General features: G+C 43.5%; 1 protein-coding gene across 1 annotated transcript in view; it reads right to left on the bottom strand.

Moving 5' to 3' along the window:
* The window catches only part of LOC141103519 (calcium-activated chloride channel regulator 1-like), a 117,478-nt gene that overhangs the window by 44,580 nt on the left and 58,534 nt on the right, over nt 1–14,364 (bottom strand). The window contains 2 exon segments of the mRNA XM_073593193.1: nt 6,670–6,776; nt 9,978–10,155. Coding sequence (XP_073449294.1) covers nt 6,670–6,776; nt 9,978–10,155 — 285 coding nt within the window.

Below are 14,364 nucleotides of genomic sequence, written 5' to 3' on the forward strand. Positions count from 1 at the left end.
TGGGGCGCATCGTTCAGGGATCTGAAAGTGTGTTTTCATGGGGACAACATGGGGGTGGTGCAAGTGATAAACAGGGTCACGGCGTCATCTCCGCCGGTGATCAGGATGCTGCAACACTTAGTGTTAAGATGCCTACAACTGAATGTCTTCATTCATGCTGTTCACTTACCGGGGGTGGAGAATGTGATTGCTGATGCGTTGTCTCGCTTCCAGTGGGACAGGTTCAGAGAGTTGGCGCCGGAAGCGGAGCAACAGGGCGTGCCTTGTCCAGACTGGCTGTGGGAGATTGCACTGGTGTCGTCGAGGGATGGATTAAGCGGTCGGTAAGTGGGGCTACTTGGGCAGCATACAACAAGGTTTGGCAGGAGTGGATGTCCTTTGTGCGAGTTTTGGGGGAGGAACTTACAGGGCAGGGAGTGCGTTCGCTATTACTGTATTATTTGGCAAGAAAATTGAACGAGGGTGCGTCGGTATCTGTGATCAATACACAGCTAGCTGGTTTAGCTTTCCTTTTTAAGCTACAAGGGCAGCCCGACGTCACCAAGGATTTTTGGGTGAGACAGGCGTTGAAGGGTTATCGGAGGGCGGCGGTTCAGCGCGATTCGAGGAGACCAGTAACTTTTGAGATACTGGGGGGTATTGTGGAACAACTGATGGGGGTCTGTTCGTCTGATTATGAAGTTAGTTTGTTTAAGGTAGCTTTTGTATTAGCATTTTTTGGTGCATTCAGGATAGGGGAGTTGGTTAGCCCTTCAAAAACGGTGCAAGGGGGAGTTGGGTTGAAGGAGGTTACACTTGAGGAGGACGGGGTATCCATATTCCTACGGAAGTCTAAGACGGATCAGGAGGGAAGAGGCAGGATGGTGCGAGTTTATTCCATCCAGGGATCCCCTCAGTGCCCAGTGGGTGCAGTCAGGGAATTTTTGAAAGTTAGGCCGGACTGTCAGGGCCCTTTATTAATACATTCAAATGGAGATATGTTATCGCGTTTTCAGTTTATAGCTGTTTTTAGGAAATGTTTGCTTGGGCTGGGACTGGAGGAGCGGGATTTTTCATCACATTCATTCCGGATAGGAGCCGCAACAGAGGCGGCCAGATTGGGTATGGATGTGGAAGTAATAAAACGGATTGGGCGGTGGGAGTCTAACAGATTCCAATCTTATGTGCGACCGCAACTAGCGGTAAAATTGTAAGGGGTTAGGTTTGTTTTTTGTGGTTTTATGGCCGGTGGGACAGTAGTTTACTGGTCAATGTTGAGCATGGTTTTGTTTTCTTCTAATTTCAGGTGCAGCTCCAAGTGTGGTCTGGATTATGGGCCATTCTTATGTGTGTTGGGGGGCTCGGAGGGGAGACGCTCGACCTGAGGGTAGGCAGTTAGGCTTTGATAGACGGGAAGTGTATATAAAATGGTTTGGTATACCAGGGATGTTGTGGGGCAGGTTGGTTCAGGAGGTACAACGATATGCAAACAGGGAGGGCCCTCCGGATGTGCTGGTAATACATGTGGGCGGCAATGATCTTGGTATTCGCTCAATGATAGACATTACGCGAGACATTAAATTTGACATCTGGCGCTTAATGAAGGAATTTCCAAAAATGATCATTGTCTGGTCGGACATGGTTGCCCGCATGTGTTGGAGAATGGCCAGGTCCGTGGAGGGGGTGAATAGAGCAAGGAAGAAGATCAATAGGGAAGTGAGTAAATTTGTGGTTAGTCGTGGAGGGTTGGCAATCAGGCATATCGAACTGGAATTCGAGACATGGAGGTACTTAAGACGTGATGGGGTACATCTTAATGAGGTGGGGACGGATTTGTGGGCTTTGGGCCTACAAGACGGTATACAGCGAGCTATTCGGGTGTGGAGGAGCACCCAAGAGTAAGGTATTACTATTGGGATGCTGTGGCGGGCGTTGGTCTGGGCAAGGGAAGGAAGATGGCTAAAAAGTAAGAGTGGGGATCCAACGTTGATATGGGTCCGGAGGTTTTTTGGTTCCCGGTTAGCCGGGAAGTGATATGGGGCACTGCAGTCACGGCAGTCTCTGAGCCAGCTTGTCGGCTTGAGGCCTATTGGAGAGTTTTGGTTTAGGGCTGCAGTGCTATAGTTGTTATGGCCATCAGATGGATTTGCTAAAGCTATTGCTCAGACCAACGTTCTTTTTTGATACAGGTTGCATAACAGATGTTTGTTTTTCTCGATGACGGAAGTTTTATATTTTTTATATTTTTGATATAATTTTATATTAAGTTAATAAAGTAGGCTGCTACGGCCTTTGTTTTTTATACTCCAGAAGCTGGTGTGGTCTCATTATTGGGAATAGGAGTATAAAGGTTGGGTAATGGTTAATAGGCATCTGTTATCCAATAGTCAAGAAAAGCCTGGAGCAACAGCATGCAATGCTGTAGGCAAAGGGCGACCATGACAGTGGGAACAGGGTAAGGGTTAATGATAGAGGGTTATAGTGGAGCCGAGGGGGAGGGAGAATTAGGGGAGGGGACAGTTAAAAGGGCTTCCCGCTCTGGGAGGGGCAGCAGAAGATTTTGGAAAGTTCCCGCCCACCCTCCCTAGGAATAGAATATGTTATTGTCGAAGGGTTTGTGGTTTTCTTTTGTCAACAGGTGAAAGAAGAGAGATTGTCGTGGCAGTGGCGGGCGTTGGTCTGGGCAAGGGAAGGAAGATGGCTAAAAAGTAAGAGTGGGGATCCAACGTTGATATGGGTCCGGAGGTTTTTTGGTTCCCGGTTAGCCGGGAAGTGATATGGGGCACTGCAGTCACGGCAGTCTCTGAGCCAGCTTGTCGGCTTGAGGCCTATTGGAGAGTTTTGGTTTAGGGCTGCAGTGCTATAGTTGTTATGGCCATCAGATGGATTTGCTAAAGCTATTGCTCAGACCAACGTTCTTTTTTGATACAGGTTGCATAACAGATGTTTGTTTTTCTCGATGACGGAAGTTTTATATTTTTTATATTTTTGATATAATTTTATATTAAGTTAATAAAGTAGGCTGCTACGGCCTTTGTTTTTTATACTCCAGAAGCTGGTGTGGTCTCATTATTGGGAATAGGAGTATAAAGGTTGGGTAATGGTTAATAGGCATCTGTTATCCAATAGTCAAGAAGCTGCGCTGTGTACTGATTTGTGATCACAGAAAATTGAAAAAATGTTAAAAATGGAATCATAACCATACTAATGTAAATTGATCAAAATCCCCACAACTATACTTAAGTATAGTTGTGGGGATTTTGATCAGTTTATGTATTTATTTAAGTGGCAGCTTTTTTTCACTGTACACTGTGTATGTACACATATTTTGTATTCATTTACACATCTTTTATATAGCTTTGCACTTTTCTTTGGCGCAGTGGAGTAAGAGAGATTCAGGGGCGGTTTATTTGTATATCTCTTGCTACAAACCATATACTAATGTAAATAAAATAAAAAATTCATGCAATAAATCATCACATCAACTTATAAATAATATCACCAGTGATAAGTGCCAAAAATATTGGAATAAAGTGTGTACCAAGATACACAAGCAACAGAGTCAAGTCCACTCCGATAGGCTATTGAAAAAGAGCCCACTTAGTAGAACGATCTTCTGGATGATGGCTTTGCAATCTTCCTGACAGTGATGACATGCAACTGTAACACTATGGGGGATGTGATGGGGTGCAACAGAAAAATGCCTCCACCCACGAAAATACTGCCGCTTACCAGCTCCTTAGATCTCTTATTTTAAGGAGATCATGCGTGCCTGTGGCTCTTAACCCCAGCCTCGGGTCTTTAAACGCTTAGAGGGCTCCTCAGACTATCCACGTATGGTACCTTCTCATATGGCAGGTAAATGCTCATTCCCCATAAAAGGACATAGAAACTTCCATAGCGTAATACGTTTTAAAAAGTTTATTATTAAAAAACAGTATTGCACTTACAGTTATGCAGGAAGTAAAAAGCGATGGATTAAAAAACACGAGCCGGCCGGCTCTCGTTTGCTGCCCGTAGCTTCCGGGACTAGCGCGGTATGTGGTGATGTCAGCACGCCGCTCCTCCCTACGCCATTTCATCACAGATGATGTCTTCTATAAGATACATCACACTGCATGGGTTCATCTGTCCATGGACAGTTTGCTGCCACATGTCCCAGTTCGTGGCAACGGAAACACCTGATGTTGCCCCAGTTTGGTTTGCTGACAGGCAGTGGCTTCTCTTGTTTGGGATGCCAAATTTCAGTCCTGGCACTAAAAATCCTCCCCCTATCTCCTTGCCATGCTTACCACCCATTTCCCCTGGAACAGTCTTACGGTTGCCTGGGGAGATGGTGGCTTTGGGTGGAAAGTCCGTGGGGCTGTAGGGGTGGTGACCAGGCTCTCTGTAGCAAAGTATCTCCCCACAAGCTCCACCAGGTTGTTTGCCAACTTGGGGTTTCCTTGACTCACCCACTTCTTCAGGGGAACTGGTAGTAAACTCAGGAATTGGTCCATGACCACACACTCCACTATTTGTGGCCCAGACAGGGACTTCGGCTGTAGCCATTTCCGCACCAGGTGGATTAGAACATCTGTGATCTTGGGACCTCTCATCTTGGAAGAACCAGCTGTGGACTCGCTGTGCTCAAACTGCCAAAGTGACACTGAGTCGCGCCAAGATTTCCTGCTTGACCCTTTCATAGTCTCCTGCTTCTGCCAATTCCAGATCATAGTAGGCCTTCTGCAATTCTCCAGAAAGCAAGGGGGTGACCAGTCCTGCCTCAGTGGCTAGCTGTTCAAACAGCCTCTGCGATTGTTCCTGTATAATAGCATTAGTTTGCTGTTGTGCAGTGTTGGATAACACCATTTATTTGAGGATTTCCTCCATGTTTAGTCACTTTAGGTACTGGCCCTTTAAGTTGTAACTTACTACTGCTGGTAGCAGGATCCACCAAATGTAACCTGGGGACAGGTAGCAGGTACAAAGCTCCCTGGGATGAGCAGTATTTCAGGCACAGATACCAAATCCAGTGAAGTAGTGACAAACAGTGCGGTGTTTATTTGCGATATATACAAGTCTATATACAGGTGCTGTACAGTGTTCCAAAAACAAATAGGAACAAAAATAGCCAAACAAAAACCTAGCCGTGTCTCAGCACTAACTATACAATATTTACAGATCCTAACTCAGGGTCGGATCCAGAGTCTAGTCTCGGGAGGGGCACTGCCAGAAAATAAGATTTTGTTTTGCGGGCAATTTATCGGGGAAATGGCTGGTGTTGGCGCTTCAATCATCCTGGCACCATGGTTGTTATGGTGTCAGTATGATTGAAGCGCATTATTTCTATCATTACATTGTTCTATAAAATGAAATAGTTCAACTCACCATGATGCAGAACTAGTGGGAGCCCTGAGTGTGTCACTTGCCACCGTCGCCCGCTACCAGATGCGGATTGTCACTTGTCACGTCACCTGCCAGAAGTTGCGGATTGTCACTGCCACATTGCCTATCACCAGATGCAGAATGTCACTTGCCACAGGTTGCGGATTGTCACTTGCTACGTCACCTGCCACAAGCTGCAGATTGTCACTTGCCACGTTGCCTGTCACCAGATGCAGATTGTCACTTGCCACGTCACATGCCACACATTGCGGAATGTCACCTGCCGTACGTTGCGGATTGTCACCTGCCATGTCACCTGCCGCATGTTGCGGATTGTCACTTGCCACAAGTTGCGGATTGTCACTTGCCACGTCGCCTGTCACCAGATGCAGATTGTCACTTGCCACGTCACCTGCCACACATTGCGGATTGTCACTTGCCACGCCACCTGCCACACGTTGCAGATTGTCACTTGCCTGCTACAATTATGACTTGCCACGTCACCTGTCACACATTGCAGATTGTCACTTGCTGTGTCACTTTGCTGCTTAGGTGAGGATTGTCACTTCCTGTGTCCCAGAGTGAAATCAGGCAACAGAGAGAGGATTCAATCTCTCTGCTGCCCGCGGCTGCCTTCACAGTGAGGGCGGAACTGCAGGGATGCAGGGCGGGTGCCGGGGGGTGAGAGATGATGTCGTCTCTCTGCTCCCCCGCCCTGCGCCCCGCTGATTGGCCAGCTGCCTGCTCACCCACCGAACTGCCCGCCTGCTGACCCACGAGCCACCCAGCTGCCCACTGAGCCACCCGCCTGTCAGCTCACCCACCAAGCCGCCCGCACACTCACCTGTCAGCCGAGCTGCCCACCCACACTCACCCGCTCGCCGAGCTGCCCACACACTCACCCGCAACTAATTTCTTGGGGGGGGGCAATTGGCCCGTTGTCCCCCTCCCTGGATCCGCCCCTGTCCTAACTACCAGGCTGAGCAAGCCTACAGCTTGTCAGCTTCCACATACACGGCTTAATAGCTTTAACCAACCTTTTGCTCTCCTAGACAGAAGATGTCTGAGGTTCCCAGGCCAAGAGCCCTGGCTGTCTGTCTCAGGTGAGTTTAAATTAGCCTGGGGAGAGGACCAAGACCCAAACTGGATCATGGATCAGAGATCCCTGAACGTGTATGAGAGGAGTCTGGGAGCCGTATAAACCCCGAACAGGACTTTTCCCGGCGCTCTCTGGGATGCTCTGCTAGACTCTCTAATCTATTACATATGCACATACAGTACTGTATATATGTACTAAATACAGTATATGTTGGCAAATGATACCTGAATGGATTTCTCTGTGAAATCACCGCTACTGGTTGTGATCTTGCTGAAGGCATCTATGAAACCGTTTGCATCAATGTAATCCGACACAAAATAGTTTAAACCACCTAAAAGAATTTAGATGTATGTTAGTCATAAAATGTTATTTATAAGAAATATGTATTTTAAATCAAGCAGTACTTGTAAGTTTGCTGAAAGTGTATGCATTGTACTTTGTACTGTACAGTACATGGAATAAATCATACAATATATATATATATATATATATATATATATATATATATATATATATATATATACACAGTATCTCACAAAAGTGAGTACACCCCTCACATTTTTGTAAATATTTTATTATATCTTTTCATGTGACAACACTGATGAAATGACACTTTGCTACAATGTAAAATAGTTAGTGTACAGCTTGTATAACAGTGTAAATTTACTGTCCCCTCAAAATAACTTAACACACAACCATTAATATCTAAACCGATGGCAACAAAAGTGAGTACACCCCTAAGTGAAAATGTCCAAATTAGGCCCAAATTGTCAATATTTTGTGTGGCTACCATTATTTTCCAGCACTGCCTTAACCCTCTTGGGCATGGAGTTCACCAGAGCTTTACAGGTTGCCACTTGAGTCCTCTTCCACTCCTCCATGATGACATCACAGAGCTGGTGGATGTTAGAGACCTTGTGCTCCTCCACCTTCTGTTTGAGGATGCTCCACAGATGCTCAATAGGGTTTAGGTCTGGGGACATGCTTGGAAGTCCATCACCTTTACCCTCAGCTTCTATAGCAAGGCAGTGGTCATCTTGGAGGTGTGTTTGGGGTTGTTATGTTGGAATACTGCCCCAGACTCCGAAGGGAGGGGATCATGCTCTGCTTCAGTATGTCACAGTACATGTTGACAGTCATGGTTCCCTCAATGAACTGTAGCTCCCCAGTGTCGGCAGCATTCATGCAGCCCCAGACCATGACACCCCCACCACCATGCTTGACTGTAGGCAAGACACACTTGTACTCCTCACCTGGTTGCCACCACACACGCTTGACCCCTTTCTGAACCAAATAAGTTTATCTTGGTCTCATCAGACCACAGGACATGGTTCCAGTAATCCGTGTCCTTAGTCTGCTTGTCTTCAGCAAACTGATGGCTGGCTTGCTTATGCATCATCTTTAGAAGAGGCTTCCTTCTGGGATGACAGCCATGCAGACCAATTTGATGCAGTGTGCGGCGTAGGGTCTGAGCACTGACAGGCTGACCCCTCACCCCTTCAACCTCTGCAGCAATGCTGGCAGCACTCATATACGTCTATTTCCCAAGGATAACCTCTGGATATGAAGCTGAGCATGTGCACTCAATTTCTTTGGTCAACCATGGCGAGGTCTGTTCTGAGTGTAACTTGTCCTGTTAAACTTCTGTATGGTCCTAGCCACCGTGCTGCAGATCGGTTTCTGGGTCTTGGCAATCTTCTTATAGCTTGGGCCATTTTTTTCAGCTTCTCAGAGAGTTCTTTGACATGAGTTGCCATGAACCTCCAGTGACCAGTATGAGAGAGTGAGAGCGATAACACCAAATTAAACACACCTGCTCCCCATTCACACCCGAGACCTTGTAACACTAACGAGCCACATGACACCAGGGAGGGAAAATGGATAATTGTGCCCAATTTGGACATTTTCACTTAGGGGTGTACTCACTTTTGTTGACAGCGGTTTAGACATTAATGGCTGTGTGTTGAGTTATTTTGAGGGGATGGCAAATTTACACTGTTATACAAGCTGTACACTCAGTACTTTACATTGTAGCAAAGTGTAATATCTTCAGTGTTGTCACATGAAAAGATATAATAAAATATTTACAAAAATGTTAGGGGTGTACTCACTTTTGTGAGATACTGAATATATATAACACAATTACCATTTAAAATATAAACCATTCTAATACAATGACTATCTGTGTGTTAGAACCAGAAATGTATTTTTTTGAGTTGCTAGGGGAACTATAAAAAAATTAGACTAGAGTTAGGTTTGAAGGGTTTAAATTGGGGGTTAGGTACAGGTTAAGTATTAAAGGGTAACTCCACTTTAGTGGGGAAAAAAAAATAGCAAATAAAGAAAAAATAATATAGCACATATAATTGCGACACTAATCATATTGTAATTTAATGTTATTAAAAATGACCTTTCCTTTTCAATCTGCAGCCAGATTCAATCTACAGAGTGTGTACTGACCACTCCCCAGAAACATCATTTCCTGCTTGTGTGATTGGCTCAAATATTTTCCCAGAAGTCTGCGTAAGATACAAGTCAGATTTCAGGTATCCCCTGCAACAAAAATGTCATTTTTTGGAGAGATACTCCCAATAGGAGCAGGTCTAAAGGGATGCAGGCCCAGCAGGTTTCCTCATTAGTGCCCTGCAGCTGCACACCTGACAGTTAATTATGAAATCACTCCCATTAGACCCACTCAGTACAGAGGCACAGACAAACACACATGGATTACTTCAGAATAACAAAAGGTAGGACTCTGCAACAAAGATTGTTTTAATCCTTGCAATGTACATAGGTCACCCAGAGGGGAATATTTTTTTTCTCAACAAAAGTGGAGTTACGCTTTAAGGGCCAGGTCACACCATAGAAACGCAGTCCGGATGCACTCCAGATGCTTTTTTTATGTGCGTTTTTTATACGTTCCAGTGCAGTTTTGATGCATTTTTGATGCAGTCCAGTGCATTCCCCCCCCTTTTTACCCTTAAGCTTAAATAAGAACATGGGTGTTCCAGTGCATTTTTGGTGCGTTTAGGTGCGTTCCCGTGAGTTTTTGATGCTTTTTACAGCGTTCCAGTACAGTCCAGTGCAGGAAAAATGCAGCATGTTCTACTTTTTTTTTCTGGAACTGGAACGCACTGGTGTGAACTATGCCATTGAAAACCATATATCCTACTTTCTATGCATTTTTGATGCAGAAAAAAAAAAAACGCACTGGACTGTATGTGGTGTGAACTGGCCCTTAGTGTTGGGGGTTGGGATGAGAAGTATGAAAACACAGTTAAAATACATATTTGTAATTCATACACCTCTTCCAGGCAGCACATTCAGATGTTTAGCACCACTTTCTCTGTCAGGAGTGCACTGGTGTTGCTTTTTTGAGCCCGGCCATTTGGACCACCAACGCACTGATCAGTCATCAGCTTTGTTCATTCTGGTCTTTTCTCCTGCCAGTATGTTCCCAATACAGTGTACTGTAAACCTGGCAATCAGGAATTTAAACAGTAACTGCCTTATATAAATCTATAATGCCCACCTGTCATGCTGGATAATTGTTCCAATCCTTTGTCTGCATTGACTCCTAGAGCAACAGTATGAATGATTGCTCCACTGGCTCCCACTTCATTTAAACATTTTTGGATTTCTTTATCCTCTCCATCTGTTAACAGTACAATTTCAGTTCCATATGTGCTTGCATCATTCTTCTTGTTAACCTACATAGGATGAGTAGTTTAAATATTTATTTTTTTTATTAGTAATGGCGGCAATCTGCGATTTTTATTGTGACTGCGACATTATGGAGGACACATCGAACACTTTTGACACTAATCTGGGACCATTGTCATTTATACAGCAATCAGTGCTATAAAAATGCACTGATTACTGTGTAAATGACACTGGCAGTGAAGGGGTTAAACACTAGGGGGCGATCAAGGGGTTAAGTGTGTCCTAGGGAGTGATTCTAATAGTGGGGAGGGATAGGCTACCACTGACATGACAGCGATCACTGCTCCCGATGACAGGGAGCAGTATAGATCTCTGTCATGTCACTAGGCAGAACAGGGAAATGCCTTGTTTACATTGGCATCTCCCCGTTCTGCCACTATGTGACACGATCGCGGGACACTGGCGGACATTGAGTCTGCGGGTCCCACGGATACGGTCACAGAGCATGCAGCGGGTGCGCGTGTGCCCACAATGCTGCGTCTTAAAGGGGATGTACCTGTACGCCCATTTGCGCAGCCGTGCCATTGTGCCAACGTATATTGTTGTGCACTGGTCGGCAAGTGGTTATGATAAGAATTTAAACAGAGTGTAATAAAAAATACGTTTCAGCCTTTGCAATGTGCAACTTTATATCTAGGTATCTTATTTTGTACTTTAGGTCATATAATAATCTAATGAGTTTAAAAACGATTTGAAAATGAATTTAGTGATCACCTTGATTCACTAAAAACAAAAAGCAAAACTTGCCAGGCAAACTTTTATTTTTTTGCAAAGGATTCCTTCCTAACTATTGATTCATAATTTTATAATTTCATTGCATAAAACCTTATGTGATGAAGGATAAACTGCTTATTTTTTTAAATAATAAATCATTGTCATCGCATGTGGTAACACTTTATTACTTTAATGTTATTTTTAGCATGTGGTATATACAGTAATGTGATTAAGTCTTTCATACATGTAATTGCTTTTCAAACAACATGGTGTGGTCCAGATCATCCTGATCCTGTGTAGATTACATACAGTCAGGTCCATAAATATTGGGACTTTGACACAATTCTAATCTTTTTGGCTCTATACACCACCACAATGAATTCGAAATGAAACGAACAAGATGTGCTTTAACTGCAGACTTTCAGCTTTAATTTGAGGGTATTTACATCCAAATCAGGTGAACGGTGTAAGAATTACAACAGTTTGTATATGTGCCTCCCACTTTTAAGGGACCAAAAGTAATGGGACAGATTAACAAACATCCATCAAACTTTCACTTTTTAATACTTGGTTGCAAATCCTTTGCAGTCAATTACAGCCTGAAGTCTGGAACACATAGACATCACCAGATGCTGGGTTTCATCCCTGGTGATGCTCTGCCAGGCCTCTACTGCAACTGTCTTCAGTTCCTGCTTGTTCTTAGGGCATTTTCCCTTCAGTTTTGTCTTCAGCAAGTGAAATGCATGCTCAATCACATTCAGGTCAGGTGATTGACTTGGCCATTGTATAACATTCCACTTCTTTCCCTTAAAAAACTCTTTGGTTGCTTTCGCAGTATGCTTCGGGTCATTGTCCATCTGCACTGTGAAGCGCCGTCCAATGAGTTCTGAAGCATTTTGCTGCATATGAGCAGATAATATTGCCCGAAACACTTCAGAATTCATCCTGCTGCTTTTGTCAGCAGTCACATAATCAATAAATACAAGAGAACCAGTTCCATTGGCAGCCACGCCATGACACTACCACCACCATGCTTCACTGATGAGGTGGTTTGCTTTGGATCATGAGCAGTTCCTTTCCTTCTCCATACTCTTCTCTTCCCATCACTCTGAGACAAGTTGATCTTGGTCTCATTTGTCCATAGGATGTTGTTCCAGAACTGTGAAGAGATTTTTTAGATGTTGTTTGGCAAACTGTAATCTGGCCTTCCTGTTTTTGAGGCTCACCAATGGTTTACATCTTGTGGTGAACCCTCTGTATTCACTCTGGTGAAGTCTTCTCTTGATTGTTGACTTTGACACACATACTCCTACCTCCTGGAGAGTGTTCTTGATCTGGCCAACTGTTGTGAAGGTTTTTTTCTTCACCAGGAAAAGAATTCTTCGGTCATCCACCACAGTTGTTTTCCATGGTCTTCCGGGTCTTTTGGTGTTGCTGAGCTCACCGGTGCATTCTTTCTTTTTAAGGATGTTCCAAACAATTGATTTGGCCACACCTAATGTTTTTGCTATCTCTCTGATGGGTTTGTTTTGTTTTTTCAGCTGGCTTGCATCACTGATAGTGACAGCTCTTTGGATCTCATATTGAGAGTTGACAGCAACAGATTCCAAATGCAAATAGCACACTTGAAATGAACTCTGGACCTTTTATCTGCTCCCTGTAAATGGGATAATTAGGGAATAACACACACCTGGCCATGGAACAGCTGAGCAGCCAATTGTCCCATTACTTTTGGTCCCTTAAAAAGTGGGAGGCACATATACAAACGGTTGTAATTCCTACACCGTTCACCTGATTTGGATGTAAATACCCTCAAATTAAAGCTGAAATTCTGCAGTTAAAGCACATCTTGTTTGTTTCATTTTAAATCCATTGTGGTGGTATATAGAGCCAAAAAGATTCGTATTGTGTTGATGTCCCAATATTTATGGACCTGACTGTAGCTCTTATACCACTCGTACAATTATTTCTGGAAAGTCATATGAGAGAAAGAAGTGAATCCACAAAAGTCAAGTCATAGTTCTTGATCGTGAATTGGGAGAACTATTAAAAATTTGGCAGGTGATCTAAATACCATGTAGTGGTGACATGAGATTACCTGGTGAACCATCATCATGTCAACAAAGATTAAATGTATTACCCACAGATATTTATAGGAGTTTGGGGAACTGCTCTCATTCTTTGTATGTGTCACCTAAACAGGATCTTGCATACACTTGGAAAATTGTGGTAATGGCATTGTCATAAAAAATGCTCATCTGTAGAATACCCTTTCTCTTTATGGTTTCTTAGTGCAGTATATACTTGTACTTCTCATCATGCTAACAATAGGGATTGTGCTGAATTGCAAAAGGGCTTCCAGGGCTTGAACTACTGGAATATTTTCGCTTCAGGTTTTTCATCCACCAATGTTGTAGGCTGGTCCTGGGGCTTATTTAATAGTGTGCTTTAATCAGTATGACTGTGAGCTGGTAGGGGTGCTTTAGTTAAAAGCTGTTTTAGGAGTTTAGATTTGAAGCGGAATCTTTAGTGTTGTGGATACTTTTCAATTTAAATACAGTTATGGCAGCTTTACAGTTGATGGTTTGTGTTTGACTCCAAGAGCTCTGTGGCAAAAACTACGTACAAAGACAGACTCCTAGTGCCAAGAACTAATGCACCATTATTTTTAACCATTTCAACCCCGGAAGGATTTGCCCCCTTAATGACAAAGGCCATTGCTTTAACTGACAATTGCGCGGTTGTGTGATGCTGTACCCAAACAAAATTGACGATCCCACAAATAGAGCTTTCTTTTGATGGTATTTGATCACCTCTGCAGTTTTTATTTTTTGTGCTATAAACAAAAAAAGACCGACAATTCTGGAAAAAAAAAAAAAATGTTTTTACTTTCTGCTGTAATACATATCCAAAAAAAAAATATAAAAAACAAATTCATCAGTTTAGGCTGATATATATTCTTCTACATGTTTTTGGCAAAAAAAAAAAAAGATTGCAATAGGCCAAGAACATTGATTGGTTTGGGCAAAAGTTATAAACTACGGGATAGATTTAGGGTCTTTTAGGGAATTTTTTTTTACTGTTTTTACTGGTAATGGTGGCGATCTGCGATTTTTAGCGGGACTGCGACATTGTGGCGGACAAATCTGACCCCAAATCACACTTTTTGGGGACCAGTGACATTATTACATTGATCAGTGCTATAAAAATGCACTGATCAATGTAAAAATGACACTGGCAGGGAAGGGGTTAACACTAGATGGCGATCAAGGGGTTAAGTGTATTCCCTGGGTGTGTTTTTTTTTTTTTTTAAATCTTTATTTAATTTTTCAAGACTTAATACAAAAAACAAACTCCAGACAAATGGGGGGGATACAGTAAGATTTACAACAAAAATTCCCAATTCTCTTGAACTTATGTCTTACATACTCCCCCACATGTAGTTTCTCCCTTGCCCCCCCGCCCCCCCCCCAGCCCCTGCA

This window comes from Aquarana catesbeiana, linkage group LG07 (assembly GCF_042186555.1).
Source record: "Aquarana catesbeiana isolate 2022-GZ linkage group LG07, ASM4218655v1, whole genome shotgun sequence".
Classification (NCBI taxonomy): domain Eukaryota; kingdom Metazoa; phylum Chordata; class Amphibia; order Anura; family Ranidae; genus Aquarana; species Aquarana catesbeiana.